This window comes from Danio aesculapii, chromosome 2, assembly GCF_903798145.1.
Source record: "Danio aesculapii chromosome 2, fDanAes4.1, whole genome shotgun sequence".
NCBI lineage: Eukaryota > Metazoa > Chordata > Actinopteri > Cypriniformes > Danionidae > Danio > Danio aesculapii.
This window is the reverse complement of record NC_079436.1, coordinates 13,240,552-13,256,837: the sequence shown is the minus strand read 5'-3', so window position 1 is coordinate 13,256,837 and position 16,286 is coordinate 13,240,552. Positions and strand designations below refer to the sequence as shown.

At 35.1% G+C, this 16,286-nt stretch overlaps 1 protein-coding gene across 6 annotated transcripts in view; it reads left to right on the top strand.

Moving 5' to 3' along the window:
- st3gal3b (ST3 beta-galactoside alpha-2,3-sialyltransferase 3b) overlaps window positions 1-14,024 on the top strand; it is a 136,480-nt gene extending 122,456 nt beyond the window's left edge. For all 6 annotated transcript variants that reach the window (XM_056473184.1, XM_056473175.1, XM_056473170.1 and 3 more), the window contains 2 exons: window positions 2,172-2,318; window positions 8,349-14,024. In XM_056473184.1, the coding sequence (XP_056329159.1) occupies window positions 2,172-2,318; window positions 8,349-8,438 (237 nt within the window). In that variant the 3' untranslated portion in view covers window positions 8,439-14,024. The remainder of the gene's footprint in view (window positions 1-2,171; window positions 2,319-8,348) is intronic.
- Window positions 14,025-16,286: the final 2,262 nt, after the last annotated feature.

Here is a 16,286-nt window from a genome sequence, read left to right as displayed (position 1 = left end):
TACAGAACAAACCATCGTTATACAATAACTTGCCTAATTACCCTAACCTGTCTTGAAAAATATCTAGTAAAATATTATTTACTGTCATCATGGCAAAGATAAAATATCAAAAATCAATTATTAGAAAAAAATCAATTATTAGAATTGAGTTATTAAAACTATTGTGTTTAGAAATGTGTTGAAAAAAATCTCTCTGTTAAATAGAAGTTAGGGGAAAAAATTAACAGGGGGGCTAATAATTCAGGGGGGGTAATAATTCCGGGGGGGCTAATAATTCTGATTTTAACTGTATGTAATTTTAAAAATAATTGCAATTTTTAGCCATTGTTAAAGTTCTTGACTTCCTATACTTTTCTGTTAACATAATGTGCAATTATTTATAAAGCACATGTTAATACACCAAAAGTTGACCACAGTGTTGTACACAAACAATACAAATGTAAAAATATAGGTCAAATGAAATTTATTTTCCCTGTTCTTACCTACAATAAAAGCTTAATTAACTTGAAGTAATAACATTCCTTTTTGTTATTACATAACATTCATGTAATAGCATTCCAAGTGAGTTTAAAGCATGCAGGTACAATCAGATTGTTGCATTTATTTATTCAATGTCTGTGTCCGACTACTAATACCTACCAAAAAATATCTAAAGCACGATTAGTTTTTCTCTTTTGTATTATTTTTTTGTATTTCTATAGTTTATAATATTTTTTGCAGATGCACTAAACTACAAAATCACTGCAATCCGGTAAAACAGATTTCAAATCGCAATATACTGTACACTGCATAAAAGCAAAATATTGCAATACATGTTTTTCAATATCGTGGAGCTCTAGTTTGTGTGCGTGTGTGAATCAGACTCCAGGCCACTGCGAGCTAATGATTTAGAATGGTTGACTCCTCCAGGGAGATGAGGAAGTGAAGGTCTACCTTCTGAAATCGGCATGTCAAGGGTGGGGGTCTGTTTAAGCAAATTGTTAATCACAAGCAGCTCAAGACGAGTTAACAACTGCGGACCAGAACTAAGCCAGGAGTCCTTCAGGCACAATGCCATCTAGACTTTGAGGAAGCGAATGGTCTAGAGCAGACCGCAGACAGCGACGTTACATTAATCCAGAAATAGCATGGGCGTCATAGTCATTCACAGATTGTTTGTGGTTTTACACATGCTGGCTTCAATTACTTTTTTATTATTCATAATCTTTGTGTCTCAATGGATAGTATGTATTAAATTTAAACATGCACTCATGTAATTTTAGATTTTTATATGTATATTTTTGCATTATATACTATGGAATGTGAAAAATATTTTTATTGATTTGTTTTTTTCATGTTTCATAGTCAAAAAAAAAAAAAAAACTTGCATTATTGCAAGTAGGGTTGTGTATCATTTGGCGTTATTTTGATACGGGTGCTAAAACAGCACCTAACTTGATACTTTTGAGCCACAAAATTATGGTGAAAACTTTTTATCCGACAAAAAAAAAGTGTTTTAATCATTTTAATTGAACAAAATAATCAAAGTTTAAAGTATACATCAATTCATATTTTATATATTTAAATTGTATTAATATATTGATTGGGTTACACTGGTTTGTTCCTTTTCTTGAAAGCCCAGATTTGATCATCATATTTTGTGTTAAGAGTTTGAGGTTTACTGTATCATTATTATTGACACCTTACAGATGTTGATCTACCTTTACCATTGCACACACTTTGTAACATTTTACGTCTCTTTAAGAGTCTCTTATGTTTATTTTATTATAAAGAGATCAGATATTTTGTTTAAATGTTTTTGTTTTCAACTATTTGCCTTAGTAATGTTGGTAAATTAAAATAAAGTGGTTAAAAATCCTAATACTCCTAAATGGATTGTTAAAAAATATTCAGTATTTATCGATATCAATGGATATGAAACATGATATGATGATAATTTTTTAACTCCTTTATTTTAAAAAGGGTGACATGTTTCTGCTAAATATTAAAGGAAATAAACACAACAGAGTCATGTATCTGTACTGGTGCAAAGCTAGATTCTTATATAATGTTAGCACCTTATTAAGAATTAAAAAGGTAATGAAGTGTTTTCTTTTTTTTTTGGTCTGTGATTGTATGACCAGATGACTTTCTTTATGAATGATTGTTTTGCACTCTTTGTTGATTTCTAGAACATTCCAACGTTGGGCACCGTTGCCATAACAATGGCCCTGCATAACTGTGATGAGGTCGCTGTTGCTGGATTTGGCTATGACATGAACACCCCACATGCACCCTTGCACTACTACGAATCAGTCAAAATGTCTGCCATTAAAGAGGTAAGCATTTTTGTTTGTTTCCTCAATTAAAAAAATCCCCAAATATTTTTTTTTTTCTTTTTAAATAGACGACATTTTTACAGTAAACAACCCTGAGCTCATTTCTGGAAAATTACAATGATGCCATTGGTAGGTTGTCCTGGGGTCCAGATGAGTCCACATGAAGATAACTTTGTTGTTATGTTTAGTAAATTCCTCTCTGTTTGCCAGGACTATAAAAGTGTGCTCATAAAACAGAGCTGTTAACCCGCAGTTAGCTCCTGACTGCTCTGCCACCCATCCTTGTCAAATCACAGTCAGGCAGCGCTCATGCAGAACACAGTCTCTTCCTGATTCTGTAGGATTAAGACCTGCGCTCTATGTAAAGCCAATGGGATTTAATCTTTTGGCTCGTAGAGTAAGTAATTGACCCATAGTAAAACAGTATATAGTATTTGTCTTTGTAGGACTTGACAGTCTCCATCCCAGCTGTGATCTGAGGGATTTCTTCCAACAGTAAATTTACTCTTGTGGCCTTCACTAGTGAGTGCCAGGATTTGTAATCGGTTGTTTCATCAGCTTTTTGGGCAAAATGTCATATTTGCATGAAATAACTTGAACATTCTGTGACTCTCTACACATTAAAAGGAACAGTAATAGTGTTAGTTTAATATATATATTTTTTATCAGATAATTAAAATTAATAAAATATGCTTTTAAAATTCATTAAGTTGATCAAAAGTGACAGTTAAAGTCCTAACAACATGTGATGCGACAACAATTGCAGCAACAAGCAATTTGTCTGTCTGCACTAGACACAACATGACAGAAATATTTAAATACCGCACACATTAAAGACTTATGAACTGGAATCCCAGCTGAATAGTTGTTAGTTCTGACTATCTGCTGGTGCTTTCCGTATAGGCATGAGATAACAGTTTTCAAGGTATAGCGCGGTTTGGAAAAGTCAAGGTTTTAAAACCGCCAACATTTTCTGCTATTCCGTTCCTATTGTATACATAAGGTTATTGTTATTTTTATTAATTAATTAATTTATTTATTTTAAGACAACAGTATCTCCAGCAGAAAAGATATCCAAAATTGCCGTTTTAAATGGTAAAGAAATCTGTGTTTTTGAATCAAATGAAAAGAGCAGAAGTCAATGATTCGTTTTAAGTATTCAGCCTGACATGTTTACTGTTACAAATATTTGAAATGTTTCTCAAAATAAAATATGTTGTGTTTAAAGTTTTTGTTTTTTACCCAGACATTTAAAAAGAATCTATTTTAGAGTAGTAATCACAATACTGTGAAACTGTGATATTTTTATCAAGGTTATCACACCATTAGAATCTTATATCGGCCCATGCCTATTTCTGCATGGACAAAATGTCCTATTGGTATTCAAACTCACATTGGCGTTTAACATTAAAAAAAGCACATAATTGGCACCTGAGGTGATCATTGTCATTGTAGTTTATGCTATTCAGCCACGACGTCACAGAAACCATTCCTAAAATAGAAACTATGCATGTCGCTTTAGCGGGTGCTTGGGACAAATACTCCTTTTAACATGGAAAATAAAGCTTTTATCATGTTTAGTAGTGTTGTTTTTCAGGTAGTTAAGATGTGGCGTTAGTTAATTCAATTGTTTATTTTTTATTGATTTACTCTTATGCTGCGTTCACACCAGACGAAGATGAAGAGTCAAGCTCAAGTGATTTACAATCTTAAGTCAATGCAAAGATGCAAATAGACATCCTGCGGTGCGTTTGGTGCAAAAGAGATGGCACGAATTATGCAATTCACGCAGATAATGTGGCACGAGTTAATCGTTTTGCGTGCTTAACCTGCGTATTATGCATTTCACGCCAAAATCACTATGCAAAGTTGTTCATCATATCCATCAGAATTTGCTATATAATGTCATCAAACAAAGCTGTTTTAGCTGAGGTTAGCACTTCTGCTGGATAGTAATGTTAACTAATTTTTTCCTTGTTATTTTGTCCTTCTCTAGGACAAAAACAGTCACATGAATGCTAAATTTTAAAATAAAAGTGAAACCATCAAGATAAAGACTGGCCTCCTCGTATGCTTAATAAATAGGGCTGTTTTAATACATTTTGGGTCTGTTTTGCTCATTTTTGGTTAATCATGTCAGAATTTACTGGTATTTTAGAATGGATGTGAGAGTGGTCCTTTCCGGAAATATTATGGACATTGTGTGAACAGCATAAATTAAAATTTACCGGTGAAGTCGTTCCAGAAATGTTCCGGATATTTACCGGTATCACTGTGTGAAAGGGGCTACTGACTATAATTTAGATAAACGTTAAATAAAATTTAGAGTCCAAAAAAAGCCATATAAAACCAAAACAAAATGAATACCCAACTTCAATTAAGACTTTAATGTATTGCCACAGTAAATATTATTTTTTTTCAGCTTTATACATTAGATGCATTTTATTTATCACCAGAGTTTGACAAAAAAATTCTTTTAAATTTAGAAAATTAATCTACGTTGTGAAATTTTCCCATAATTATTGCAGAACATTTCTATTTCAATCAGAAGCTTTTTTTTTTTACATTTAATCAATCAAAATATACCAAAATATAAAGCAGCATAGTTATTTTGAAGACATAATAATAATTTAAAATGTTTAAAATATCATATTTCATGTTCTGAAGGATAATGTGCCACTGAAAACTGTAGCTTTGCCATCACAGTTGTTCTGAAATTATTATTAGTATCTTTTTAAAGAATTTATTTTTCTTTTTTAAATCTCCCAAGTACAGAGGCATAAGGAAGAGATTGTTTCAGATCGTCTTACCCTGAGGCAGTTCGTCCAGAGGAGACTCTTAACCCAGCATGTGTTTTGGCCTGTGCCCTTTTCTCTCTGATGGAGAGTGAAACTTTACTCCTGGATCTGCTTGGTTTTCTGTGAATGTGATCTGTCACCAGGGCTGACCAGGCTGAAGCAGACAGACCAGAGACTCTGTTGAGAGGCTTTTGGCCCAGTATCTCGACCCCAGCTGGTCCAGAACCTCGTGTCAGGGCCAGTTGTGAGGTCCCACCCGCTCGGACCGAGAGCCTCTCACAGGAACCCAAAGCTCTGATTTCATCCAGTTTTACCAGGCCTGCAGTTCGAAGAACAATGGGATATTAAAGGAAACCTGGAGAGGATGGGTTTCACAGGAGTCAGTACAACTCCAGTTCTCTGATCCCAAAACACTCTTTATTCCTCTCCTGTGACTCAGAGCTCTGTTATTGTTGTAATAAAAGATGTGCTAGTAGATGTGAAGTCCTATGAATGTAAGAATTACTGTTTTTATTTGAACCATGATGGTTATTGACCTTAGCACTTCGCTCGGCCACAAATCCGTGAAAAAAATCCTACATGTTCAGATAGATTTAAATACTGTTTTACAGAAATTATCTCAAAAGACAAAGTCCACATCTTTTATTAGAAATTAATGAAAATAAAATTAAAATAAAACTAACAGACTGAAACAAACATCTAATATTGTTTTAATATATCTGTTAGCTAGTGTGCTCCAAAGCAGTGACAAAATTCGCTTTTATAAGATATAAACTGATATAAACATATAAAGCTTGTAGTTTTTCACCTCCAGCTAAATTAATCAACTTTTTTTATGTCAGCTTATACTGCAGTTTCTCTTCAAATCTTGACCAATCAAATGCTCTCTAGTATCCGACATGTCCCGCCCCCTTCAAGGCGCTTCTCATTTGCTTTTCATTTGATGCGCTTGAGCTCAACTAGTCTCCCTGGCAGAGCTGTGATAAAAGCAAAACACTATTGGCTGTTTTTTTTTTTTAAGAGGAGGAGCTAATCTATATCCTACTCCCATAATTTTTGTCAAACATCGAATAGAAAATGCACATTTCAGAACACTTCACGGGACATTTGAGAACATGAAGTCTCAACTTTAAACAATGCATCAACTTCAGTACATTTTTAATAGTATCATGTCGCTGTTTAGAATGTTATGGTGAATGCAATGTAGAAACATTAGGACTGTTGACGGTTGTCATCAGCTACTGTATGATTGTGTTCAGATTAGGCTTTTCTACTGTTACCTGATTATATGTTATTTGAATCATGTTGCTGCATAAAAACTACACTCCTAACTTCTTTTATAAATTCATATTCATAATACTGTCTGATAAAGAGCCAATGTGCTTGAAACGTTACACGCTTTGTGTTAGCCTTTTTAATTTCATAAATTGCTATGTTTTTGGAGCTTTGGTGTTGCCCCTAGGGGTGTTCGGTTCCAATTTTGGAGTCGACTCCGATTCTCAACTGCTAATTTTGGAATCGACTCCATTTACATTCACTTAAAATAGTGCAAGGATTAAACATGCTGTATCATATCACGCTTTACACAATGCTACTGCGTCAATTGCAGCTTTACATTGTGCAGTTCTCCTCTGGTCAGACAAAACCGCAGTAAATCATCTGCAGTCAAAAAAAAAATTAGCAACCATGTTTGATACTTGAATACTGTACATACCGAGTGAACGAAATAATCTGGTACAGCGGACTGTCAAACAAGACCCAAATCAATTCTGTTCAATTCTTTTCTTTTTCTTTTTTTGACGCTCCCACCGATCAATAAACAAAATAGCTTTTTCATTTGATTTAATAACCAATTAAATATTAAACCCCATACATGAAATAATTAACTTTATTCATACATTAACAAACCTTAAAAAAATAAATAAAAGCAGCATGACAGAGCTGTGCCTTAAAGCATATCATATTGCTCTCTCTCCTAAATGTGTTTCTTTAAAGTGCACTTTTAAATAGCTCATTACTTTACTTTTAAACATCACTGTTTGTTTTGTGCAATTTGTTCATTGTAATAAAATAAGGGTGTGTAAATGGGACGGCATAGTCTACATCAGAAGAAAAGGATTGAGTCAGACCTAGCTTTTGAATACTTAGCCTTGGCTGTTTTTATTTAAAAATCCTCTTTTGGAAACTAATTTCGTTTCGTATAATTCTGATGTATTTCTGTAGTTATTTACAAAATAAACTGAAGAATGAATTAGAGGTGAAATTAAGTGCGTTAGGGCCAAAACAAAACCACAACCACATGTAATGTCAGATTCTGTGACAATAAATACATCTTGGCTTCTTTTGTCATTATTATTAGTGTTTAATTAATTAATTAATTTATTTATTTATTCATGAAATAGGTGTAGGTTAAATAAATAATTTACTTGAGCACATAGCAGCAGTCAATAGCCTAACATAACATCATAATTTTACCTGCAGTGCAAAATTAAGACATCGATCACACATCTATAGCTATATATATATATATATATATATATATATGCTATACTTCATTTATAACACTGCAAAGCTTGACCTCGCAGGCAAATCCAAACCAAAATGCTTTAAAACCAAAATGCAAAAGGTGTACATGCTTTATAGGAATTTGAAAGTGAAAGCAAGCTTCATTCCACAGCACTATTTATAATAGCCTAGAATATTTGTGGTCGCGAAATTCAAAAGCAAAAGCTTAAAATGTATGAACATGCATTCGAAGCCTGTCCTGGAGTCGATTCATGTCCTGGAGTCGATTCTGGTACTTTTGCAGTCGACTCTCCATCCCTAGTTGCCGCCTTTTTGGTTATATTTTTGCCGTTTTAGCTGTTCGGCTGAGCTCTCATTTAGATGGATGTGCATGCTTTTTTGCACTTTTGTTTTTTTTTTAATAAATTCATATAAAATAAAATCGGTTTTCTTATGAGATCAAAAATAAACAAATCTTATATAGTAAATATTTCCATATTTATTATAAATATTACCTCTTTTCGCAGTGTTTACTGGTGCTATTGCAGTCAGTTCCTTAACAAAATCAAGTTCTGTCCCACTTTTTTCTTCTTCAATAATCTGCTCCTCTCAGATATACAATGCAAGGCTTTCTCTTCATGCTTTAATGCTTTGTTGACATATTTGCATCTACTCTGTAAATGAGCAAAATTGCCTGTGTTTAATTCTGTTCATGTCTCTCCTACAGTCATGGACTCACAACATCTCAAAGGAAAAGGAATTTCTCCGAAAGTTGGTGAAGGCCAACATCATCACAGATTTAACCAATGGGATTTGAACCTCCCAAGGTGGGTGCCTTTCTAGGAGGACTCGGGACGTCCTGGGAGCCGCTGAACCAGACAACAGTGAGAAGCGAGAATTCAGAAGTGGGAGCGATGGCTCAGTTAAGATGCACACGTGCCTTCTAAACCGACAGGCTTCCTCTGAGCGGGATGTTGAAGGCTTCTTGAATGTCTCAGGAGAAAATCCTTGATGGAGTGTTGGAGGAAGGAAGACATCAGACTTTGAAGTGACCGCCACAAACAGCGCTTGAGGAACAAGTCGCAACAGTAACTGATTGTGCCAAATGTACCTCTATCAGAGGAGATGCCCCCTCCTCTCCTGCCTGAATGTATTAACGGTGTAAATATCAAAGATTTTTACAGTGCATTTTATCAGACTGCTACGGCCCCTGGGGTCCTGCCTTCACACGCGGTTCTCCGTCCAGTGCACTCAGTGCGTATCCTTGCCCCAGTGTGTGGAAGGGCAGAGGCAGGTCTTTTGATTCAGCCCTTCACCTGAGCACAGGAGGCTCTTTATCTCCTGAATGTGAGCTTATTATGTTAAAGCTTCTTTTGTAGGGGAAAAGGAGCTCAGTCTCTAAGTTATTTATTTTGGTGCACAAATGAAGGCCTTTGTTTTGTGTGTGTGCGTGCGTGCGTGTGTGTTTTTTTGAAGCCCCATTTCCAAAATGACTCTTGTTTTCAATACCCATCACCACACTTTCCTTTAGGAGTACCTATTAGGGATGCACTGATGCCCTTTTCAATTCCAAGACTTGAATTTCTGATATTGGCCGCTACCTCACTTCGTTAATAATTGATAGGGCAGTTGATTTAAAAAGTGATGTGTAATGTAGTAATATATGTAGTAATGTTTCGCTATTCTAGGCTTACCGGGCAATGAAGGATACGACAGATGAATAATACACTATTTAAATACAAGTATTGTTTCGGTTTATTCTAATATCTAAGAATGGCAGTATTAAAAACCCAAACAAATGACAATTTACGAAATAAAACGCCCTTTTTCTTTTCTTTCTTTTTGATGTGTCTGTAAATGGACCAAGATAATCACATTTACACATATTGTGAACCCTGTGTTCTTTTTTAAGCTGCTTAACATCCCTGTAATGCCAGTTCCAAAATAGTCCACTACAAACATTACTGCCGCTGCTACAGTTGATATAAGATGAGATCAATACATGAGCCGCGGTCACACTACACTTATCACCGTAAATAATTACAATTATACGCATGCGAATGTGGCAGACCAGAAACGCAAGTACAGTTGAAGTCAGGATTATTAGCCCCCCTTTGAATTGTTTTTTCTTTTTAAAATATTTCCCAAATAATGTTTAACAGAACAAGGAAATTTTCACAGTATGTCTGATAATATTTTTTCTTTTGGAGAAAGTCTTCTTTGTTTCATTTTCTGCTAGAATAAAAGCAGTTTTTGATTTGTTTAAAAACATTTGAAGGTCAATATTATTAGCCCCTTAAGCGATATTTTTTCAATAGTCTACAGAACAAACCATCCTTATACAATAACTTGCCTAATGACGCTAACCTGCCTAGTTAACCTAATTACCCTAGTTAAGCCTTTAAATGTCACTTTAAGCTGTATAGAAGTGTCTTGAAAAATATCTAGTCAAATATTATTTACTGTCATCATGACAACGATAAAATAAGTCAGTTATTAGAAATGAGTTATTGAAACTATTATGTTTAGAAATAGGTTGAAAGAAATCTTCTGTCCATTAAACAGAAATTGGGGAAAAAATAAACAGAAAAATAAATGGGGGGCTAATAATTCTGACTTCAACTGTATGTGCCACAACATTCGCATTTCAATGTGGTTGAAAGTTCAAGCTTGGTGAACTCTGACCTGCGAAATCGCATCAAATGATTGCATTAGACCAGGGATTCTCAACCATGTTCTTGGAGGACCACCAGCTCTGCACATTTTCCATGGCTGTTTTTTAATTCCAAGAATGCAGAGAACGAACTTTTGTTCTCGTGGAGAGCGGTATTGGCAAGTGACCTCAGAAGAAAGAACTTGGGAGACCACGAGAATGCACAACACGTCCTGTGAGAAATGAGATGCTGCGTTCTTCCTGATGGTCACGTGACCTTCATGTATTTTTAACTTAAATTTATATAAACAGTGATTTATTGATCCAAAAACATGCAGTGTTGGTGGACCTCCAGGAACGTGGTTGAGAAACCGTGCTAAACCAATAGATGATCAAAACATAACCGTTTAATCCCGCTTCTGTTTGCAGCGCCGTACAACAGCATGTTGCAAGCACAAACTCTACTGTGACTGCGGCATACTGTAAGATGGTTAGTCCAATTCAACAGTTCTGGGTGCAGCCTTCATGTGGCCTTTTAAAGGGACATTTCAGCCAAAAATGACATTTCTGTCATTTACTCACTCTTGTTGCAAACCCTAAGGAATTTCGTTATTCTGTTAAACACTTTCATCCGCTTTTCAAGAGTTCACACTTAGATAATGCACGACTATGATAGCAGGTTTGGCATGCTTTCCCGGGAGAGAACCCTGAGCTCGGAGATAGATGAGCCTAAGGTTCCCGCCTGGTCAATGAGCATTAGGAGGGATACGAGATCAGGAGTTTCTCGAGTGCCCCCTTTTGCTATGTATGCGTTAAGTGCTTGTGACTGTATTACGATTCACTTATGTACATGTTTTTAGACTGTGGGAGGAAACCGGAGGACCCGGAGAAAACCCACACAAACACAAGGAGAACATGCAAACATCACGCAGGGAGTGCCGACTGGGTCAATTAGAACTTGAACCTGTGGCCTTCTTACTGCGAGGCAGCAGTGCTAACCACTGAGCCACCGTGTTGCCCGATCATGAAAAAGGAGGAGGAAGAAAGGAAGGATGGGGGGCGGGGGTTTCCAAAAACGAAGATAAGGAATGAAGTTTAGGCAGGATATTTATAGTAGTTTTAGAATGATCTGATAGGCTAGCTAATGGTTAGCAATGAGGATCAGCTGTAGTCAATCATATCACATGCTTCTCTCGAAATTAGTTTGTAAAACTTCACTTAAAGTTATGTCGTATTGGTGACATATGGAATACTGTTTCCGCGTCCAAGCCGCTACTCATTTGAATTAAGAAAATACTCGTTTATGACCTCAATAGACACCAGTATTTTAACAATTTGTTTAAAAATAATCACTCTCTGGCCATCAGATATTAGGCATGGAAATATACAGTTAGGTCCATAAATATTTGGACATCGACACAATTCTAACATTTTTGGCTCTCTACACCAACACAATGGATTTGAAATGAATTTAACAAGATCTGCTTTAACTGCAGCTTTAATTTGAGAGTATTTACATCCAAATCAGGGTAACGGTGTAGGAATTACAACAGTTTGCACATGTGCCTCCCACTTGTTAAGGGTCCAAAAATAATTGGAGAATTGGCTTCTAAGCTGTTCCATGGCATGATATTCCCCCATTATCCCAATTACAATGAGCAGTGAAGACCATGGAAACAACTGTGGTGGATGACCAAGGAATTCTTTCCTGGCGAAGAAAGCACCCTTCACAACAGTTGGCCAGATCAATAACACTATCCAGGAAGTAGGTGTATGTGTGTCAGAGTCAACAATCAAGAGAAGACTTCACCAGAGTGAATACAGAGGGTTCACCACAACATGTAAACCGTTGGTGAGCCTTAAAAACAGGAAGGCCAGATTAGAGTTCTAAAAAAGCCTTCACAGTGCTGGAACAACATCCTATGGACTGATGAGATCAAGATCAACTTGTGGCAGAGTGATGAGAAGAGAAGAGTTTGGGGAAGGAAAGAAACTGCTCACGGTCCTAATCAGTGAAGCATAGTGCTAAAGCATATTGCTAATTGAGACATGGTGTGGGCATGACCCACATACTGCAAATACTGCATACTGCATTACTGCAAAAGCAACCAAAGAGTTTTTGAAGGAAATTAAGTGAAAATGTTATGCAATGGCCAAGTCAATCACCTGAACTTAATTCAATTGAGCATGCATTTTACTTGCTGAAGGGAAAATGCCCCAAGTACAAGGAAGAACTGAAGACAGTTGCTTGTAGAGGCCTGGCAGAGCATCACCAAGAATGAAACCCAACATCTGGTGATGTCAATGTGTTCCAGATTTCAGGCTGTAATTCACTGCAAAGGATTTGCAACCAAGTATTAAAAAGTGAAAGTTTGATTTATGATTATTATTCTGTCCAGTTACTTTTGGACCCTTAACAAGTGGGAAGCACGTATGCAAACTGTTGGAATTACTACACCGTTCATCTGATTTGGATGTAAATGCTCTAAAATTAAAGCTGACAGTCTGCAGTTAAAGCAGATCTTGTTCGTTTCATTTCACATCCATTGTGTTGGTGTATAGAGTCACAAATGCTAGAATTGTGTCTGTGTCCAAATATTTATGGAGATAACTGTATATATTGCGAAGGTGATTTTCGAATGTATGAGAATGCTTTGTAAACGTTTATTGATACCTTTTGTCGAGTCTCCCCATAAAGTTTGATATAGCTTTTGGATCAACAGATTCTTCTTTAAAATATCTTCTTTTGTGTTGAGAAGACAGAACTTATAAAGGTTTGGAAGCACTTGATTGTAAGTAGTCAATTCTCATTTTTGGGTCGACATTCATTTTAATATTCCAGTCTGTGTCCCTCAAAGCACCAAGAACCACAACATTCAGAAACCGCAATAAACTTCAGAGAAATAATCCACATAATACTGTATGTCCAACATTGGGAATCTGAGAAGTCGATGTTGTCCATTGAGATTGCACACACAAACATAGTCTAGCTCTTTTATATACAGTAGGCTGCAGGATATTGAGGCTGTCCAGTGGCTTTAATAAACGTATGATAAAAACTAGCATGTTTTTGTTTTACTTGACGTTGGATTACACACAGTATCAGATCATTCCCTTCTGACTGACACCTGACCAAAAATGACTATGGTTGCTGAAACAATCCAGGTATCGAATCAGTGCATCCCTAGTATCTATTCAGACAGGCCTCAAAATCACCCAACATTATGGTACACTGCCATCCTGTATTCTGCCACTACCCTCAAAAGGCAGCATGTTGAAACCAGTACACTAAGAATTTCATTTTTTAGTCAATACATTTCAAGATTAGAGCTGTCACATTTATTTACAAAATATATTTTGTATTGTACTACTAAAAATTTTTTAAAGGCCATTTTAAGGATTACTTGTTTCAGTGCATTATAGATTTTGCTGCAGCAGACTGAAAGCCACCATTGCACTATAGCCAACAGAGTTCATAATGCTCCACCACACAGCAGACATGTTCACTACACCTGGTACTCGCCTCATTCTGACTGCCTGAAACATATCAGAAGAGTTCTTTGCCCTCGTAGAATGAAGCATTTTTACTGTGCAGTATGACACCAATCAGCATTATTATGATGATCGTTTGGAGTTAGAAGGAAATAAGAAAGTATTGTTTCTTTTATTATATATAAATATATATAATATAAATATATCTTCAAGTTGTAATAAAATAAATGTGTTGGGCAGTTTTCGCCCTAAATTGAATTTCACGATTTTGTGTCTTTATTTGTATCTTGTGTTTGTATCTTTGTGTCTTGGATTTATCCTGCTGTGCTATTTTAAAAGACATTGAAACAAAAAAGTTTTATAGCTAGTTTGGTGGAAAAAGGCATGGTTTAGACACTTTTAAAACAAGCCAAATTCAGGATTATAACTCTAGTTTGATGAGCATTATGCTGGGTTCTGGAAATATTAAAATATCTGGCTAATTTTGGTGTGGTCCGTTGGATGTAGGGTATATAATATCAAGGACACTTAAAGAGATGGCTCACCCAAAAATAAAAAAATCTGTCATTAATTACTCAAAAATTTTAAAAAAATTAACTAAAAAGTCATTAGTCATAGCTATTTTCACAAATAGTAACTTTGGTGTTAAAAATATGCATAAAATAGCTTTTTTAATTTTGTGATTCATGTTTTTATTTTTTCTGCTTTATTTATGCTTTTGCATTTTATTATGGGACCCTGATCATTCTTTTATCAACTTTTAACCTTAAAAAAGTGACTTTTTATGACATTTAATTATTGAAAGTGATATAGTCTATGGGTTGGTGTATATATTACATATTATATATGTAATATACCTTATATTTCCAAAAAACTTTTGGAGAAAAAAACATTATAACGCAATTTATCAATGAGTGTGGTTTATGACCTTTTTACATGTAATAAACAGCCATTTTCTGTTTTTTTTTTAAAAAATGTATCTTTCTATATATTGGTTCTAATACACTATATTATTTCAAACTACTAAAATGTCAATTAAAATCACTTTATTAAACCATAAAGTTGAATTTTCAACATCAGAATTCGACAGAGCAGAGATCAAGCTCCCAAACTGCAATTCACATCCATAAATAAATAAAAAATGCTTGTGAATCACAACATAACATACTGTATATTGAATAAAATAGACAGAAAATAAATTAATTCAATTTAAAAAATCATCAAATTATTTTTAATAATATATATATATATATATATATATATATATATATATATATATATATATATATTTCTTATTTTGAAATAAGTACAGGCATATCCAAAGTAATACGTCAGCAACACGACCCTCTTAAACAGCACAGTACGCTTATGAATGTGCACCCTATACTGACACTGAGAAGAAACTGTTGAATAAAGTAGTTTTATGTGCATTATATTCTCATAGCTTGGTAATATTCTGATTGAATCACCGAAGGCATGTGGTCTGTTGAGTATGTTTTCTGTTATAAACAGAAAAAATAGGATATTTTATCCTTTTTAGGTTGTAAAACAAAAGAGAAATTAAGAAATTACACAAAGCAAAAGCATTCGTGGAGCTTTGTCAACAATACCAAAAATATATTCTAATACATAGATGTCAAAGTCAGTTCCTGAAGGGCCACAGCTCTGTACAGTTTAGTTCCAACCCTAGTTAAACAGACCTGATCAAACTAATTGAGTATTTTAGGCTTGTTTGATACCTGCAGATAGGTGTTTTGTAGCAAGGTTAAAACTAAACTCTTTAGGGCTGTGGCCCTCCAGGAATTGAGTTTGACACCCCTGGTCTGATATGTTTCTTACCCATGACACAAGAATTAAAGGGATTGTTCACTAAAGATTGAAAATGTACTTACTATTTACTAACACTCAAGTGGATCCAAACCTTTATAAAGTTTTTTTTATCTTTTTAACACAAGATATTCTGAAGAAAGCCAAAACCTGTAACATTTGGCTTCCATAGTAAATAAAGAACACGATGGAAGTCAATGGTTACAGGTTTATGGGTTTCTTCAAAATATCTTGTGTTCAGCACAAAAAAAAAAACTCATTAAGGTTTTAAGTGAAATGAAGTGAGAGAATTTTCTTTTGGGGGGAAACTATTCCTTTAGGGAAATAAAAATCACATAATCTGACAAGGTGAGATCAATACAGACAAAAGTAATCTGTGTAATATGAACTTTTTCAATCGTAAAATGCAAGTACTGATGCTGAAAATTCAGCCTTGACATCACTGGAATAAATTTACATTTAAAATATTTTCATTACTCAATAAACCATGTTAAAACTTTTAGATAATGCAGTTAAAGGGGTAGTTCACCCAAAAGTAGGTCTCTTGATGAAAGCCAAAAACTTGTGTAACCCACCAGTCTTACTGCGCCCAACACGGTCTGAGCTGGGATCAAACCGTCAATTCTTTGCATGGGAGTCGGTTGCTCTAACAAGGAGTCCAAAGACCGTGGCCTCTAGTGTCAGCGACTAGAG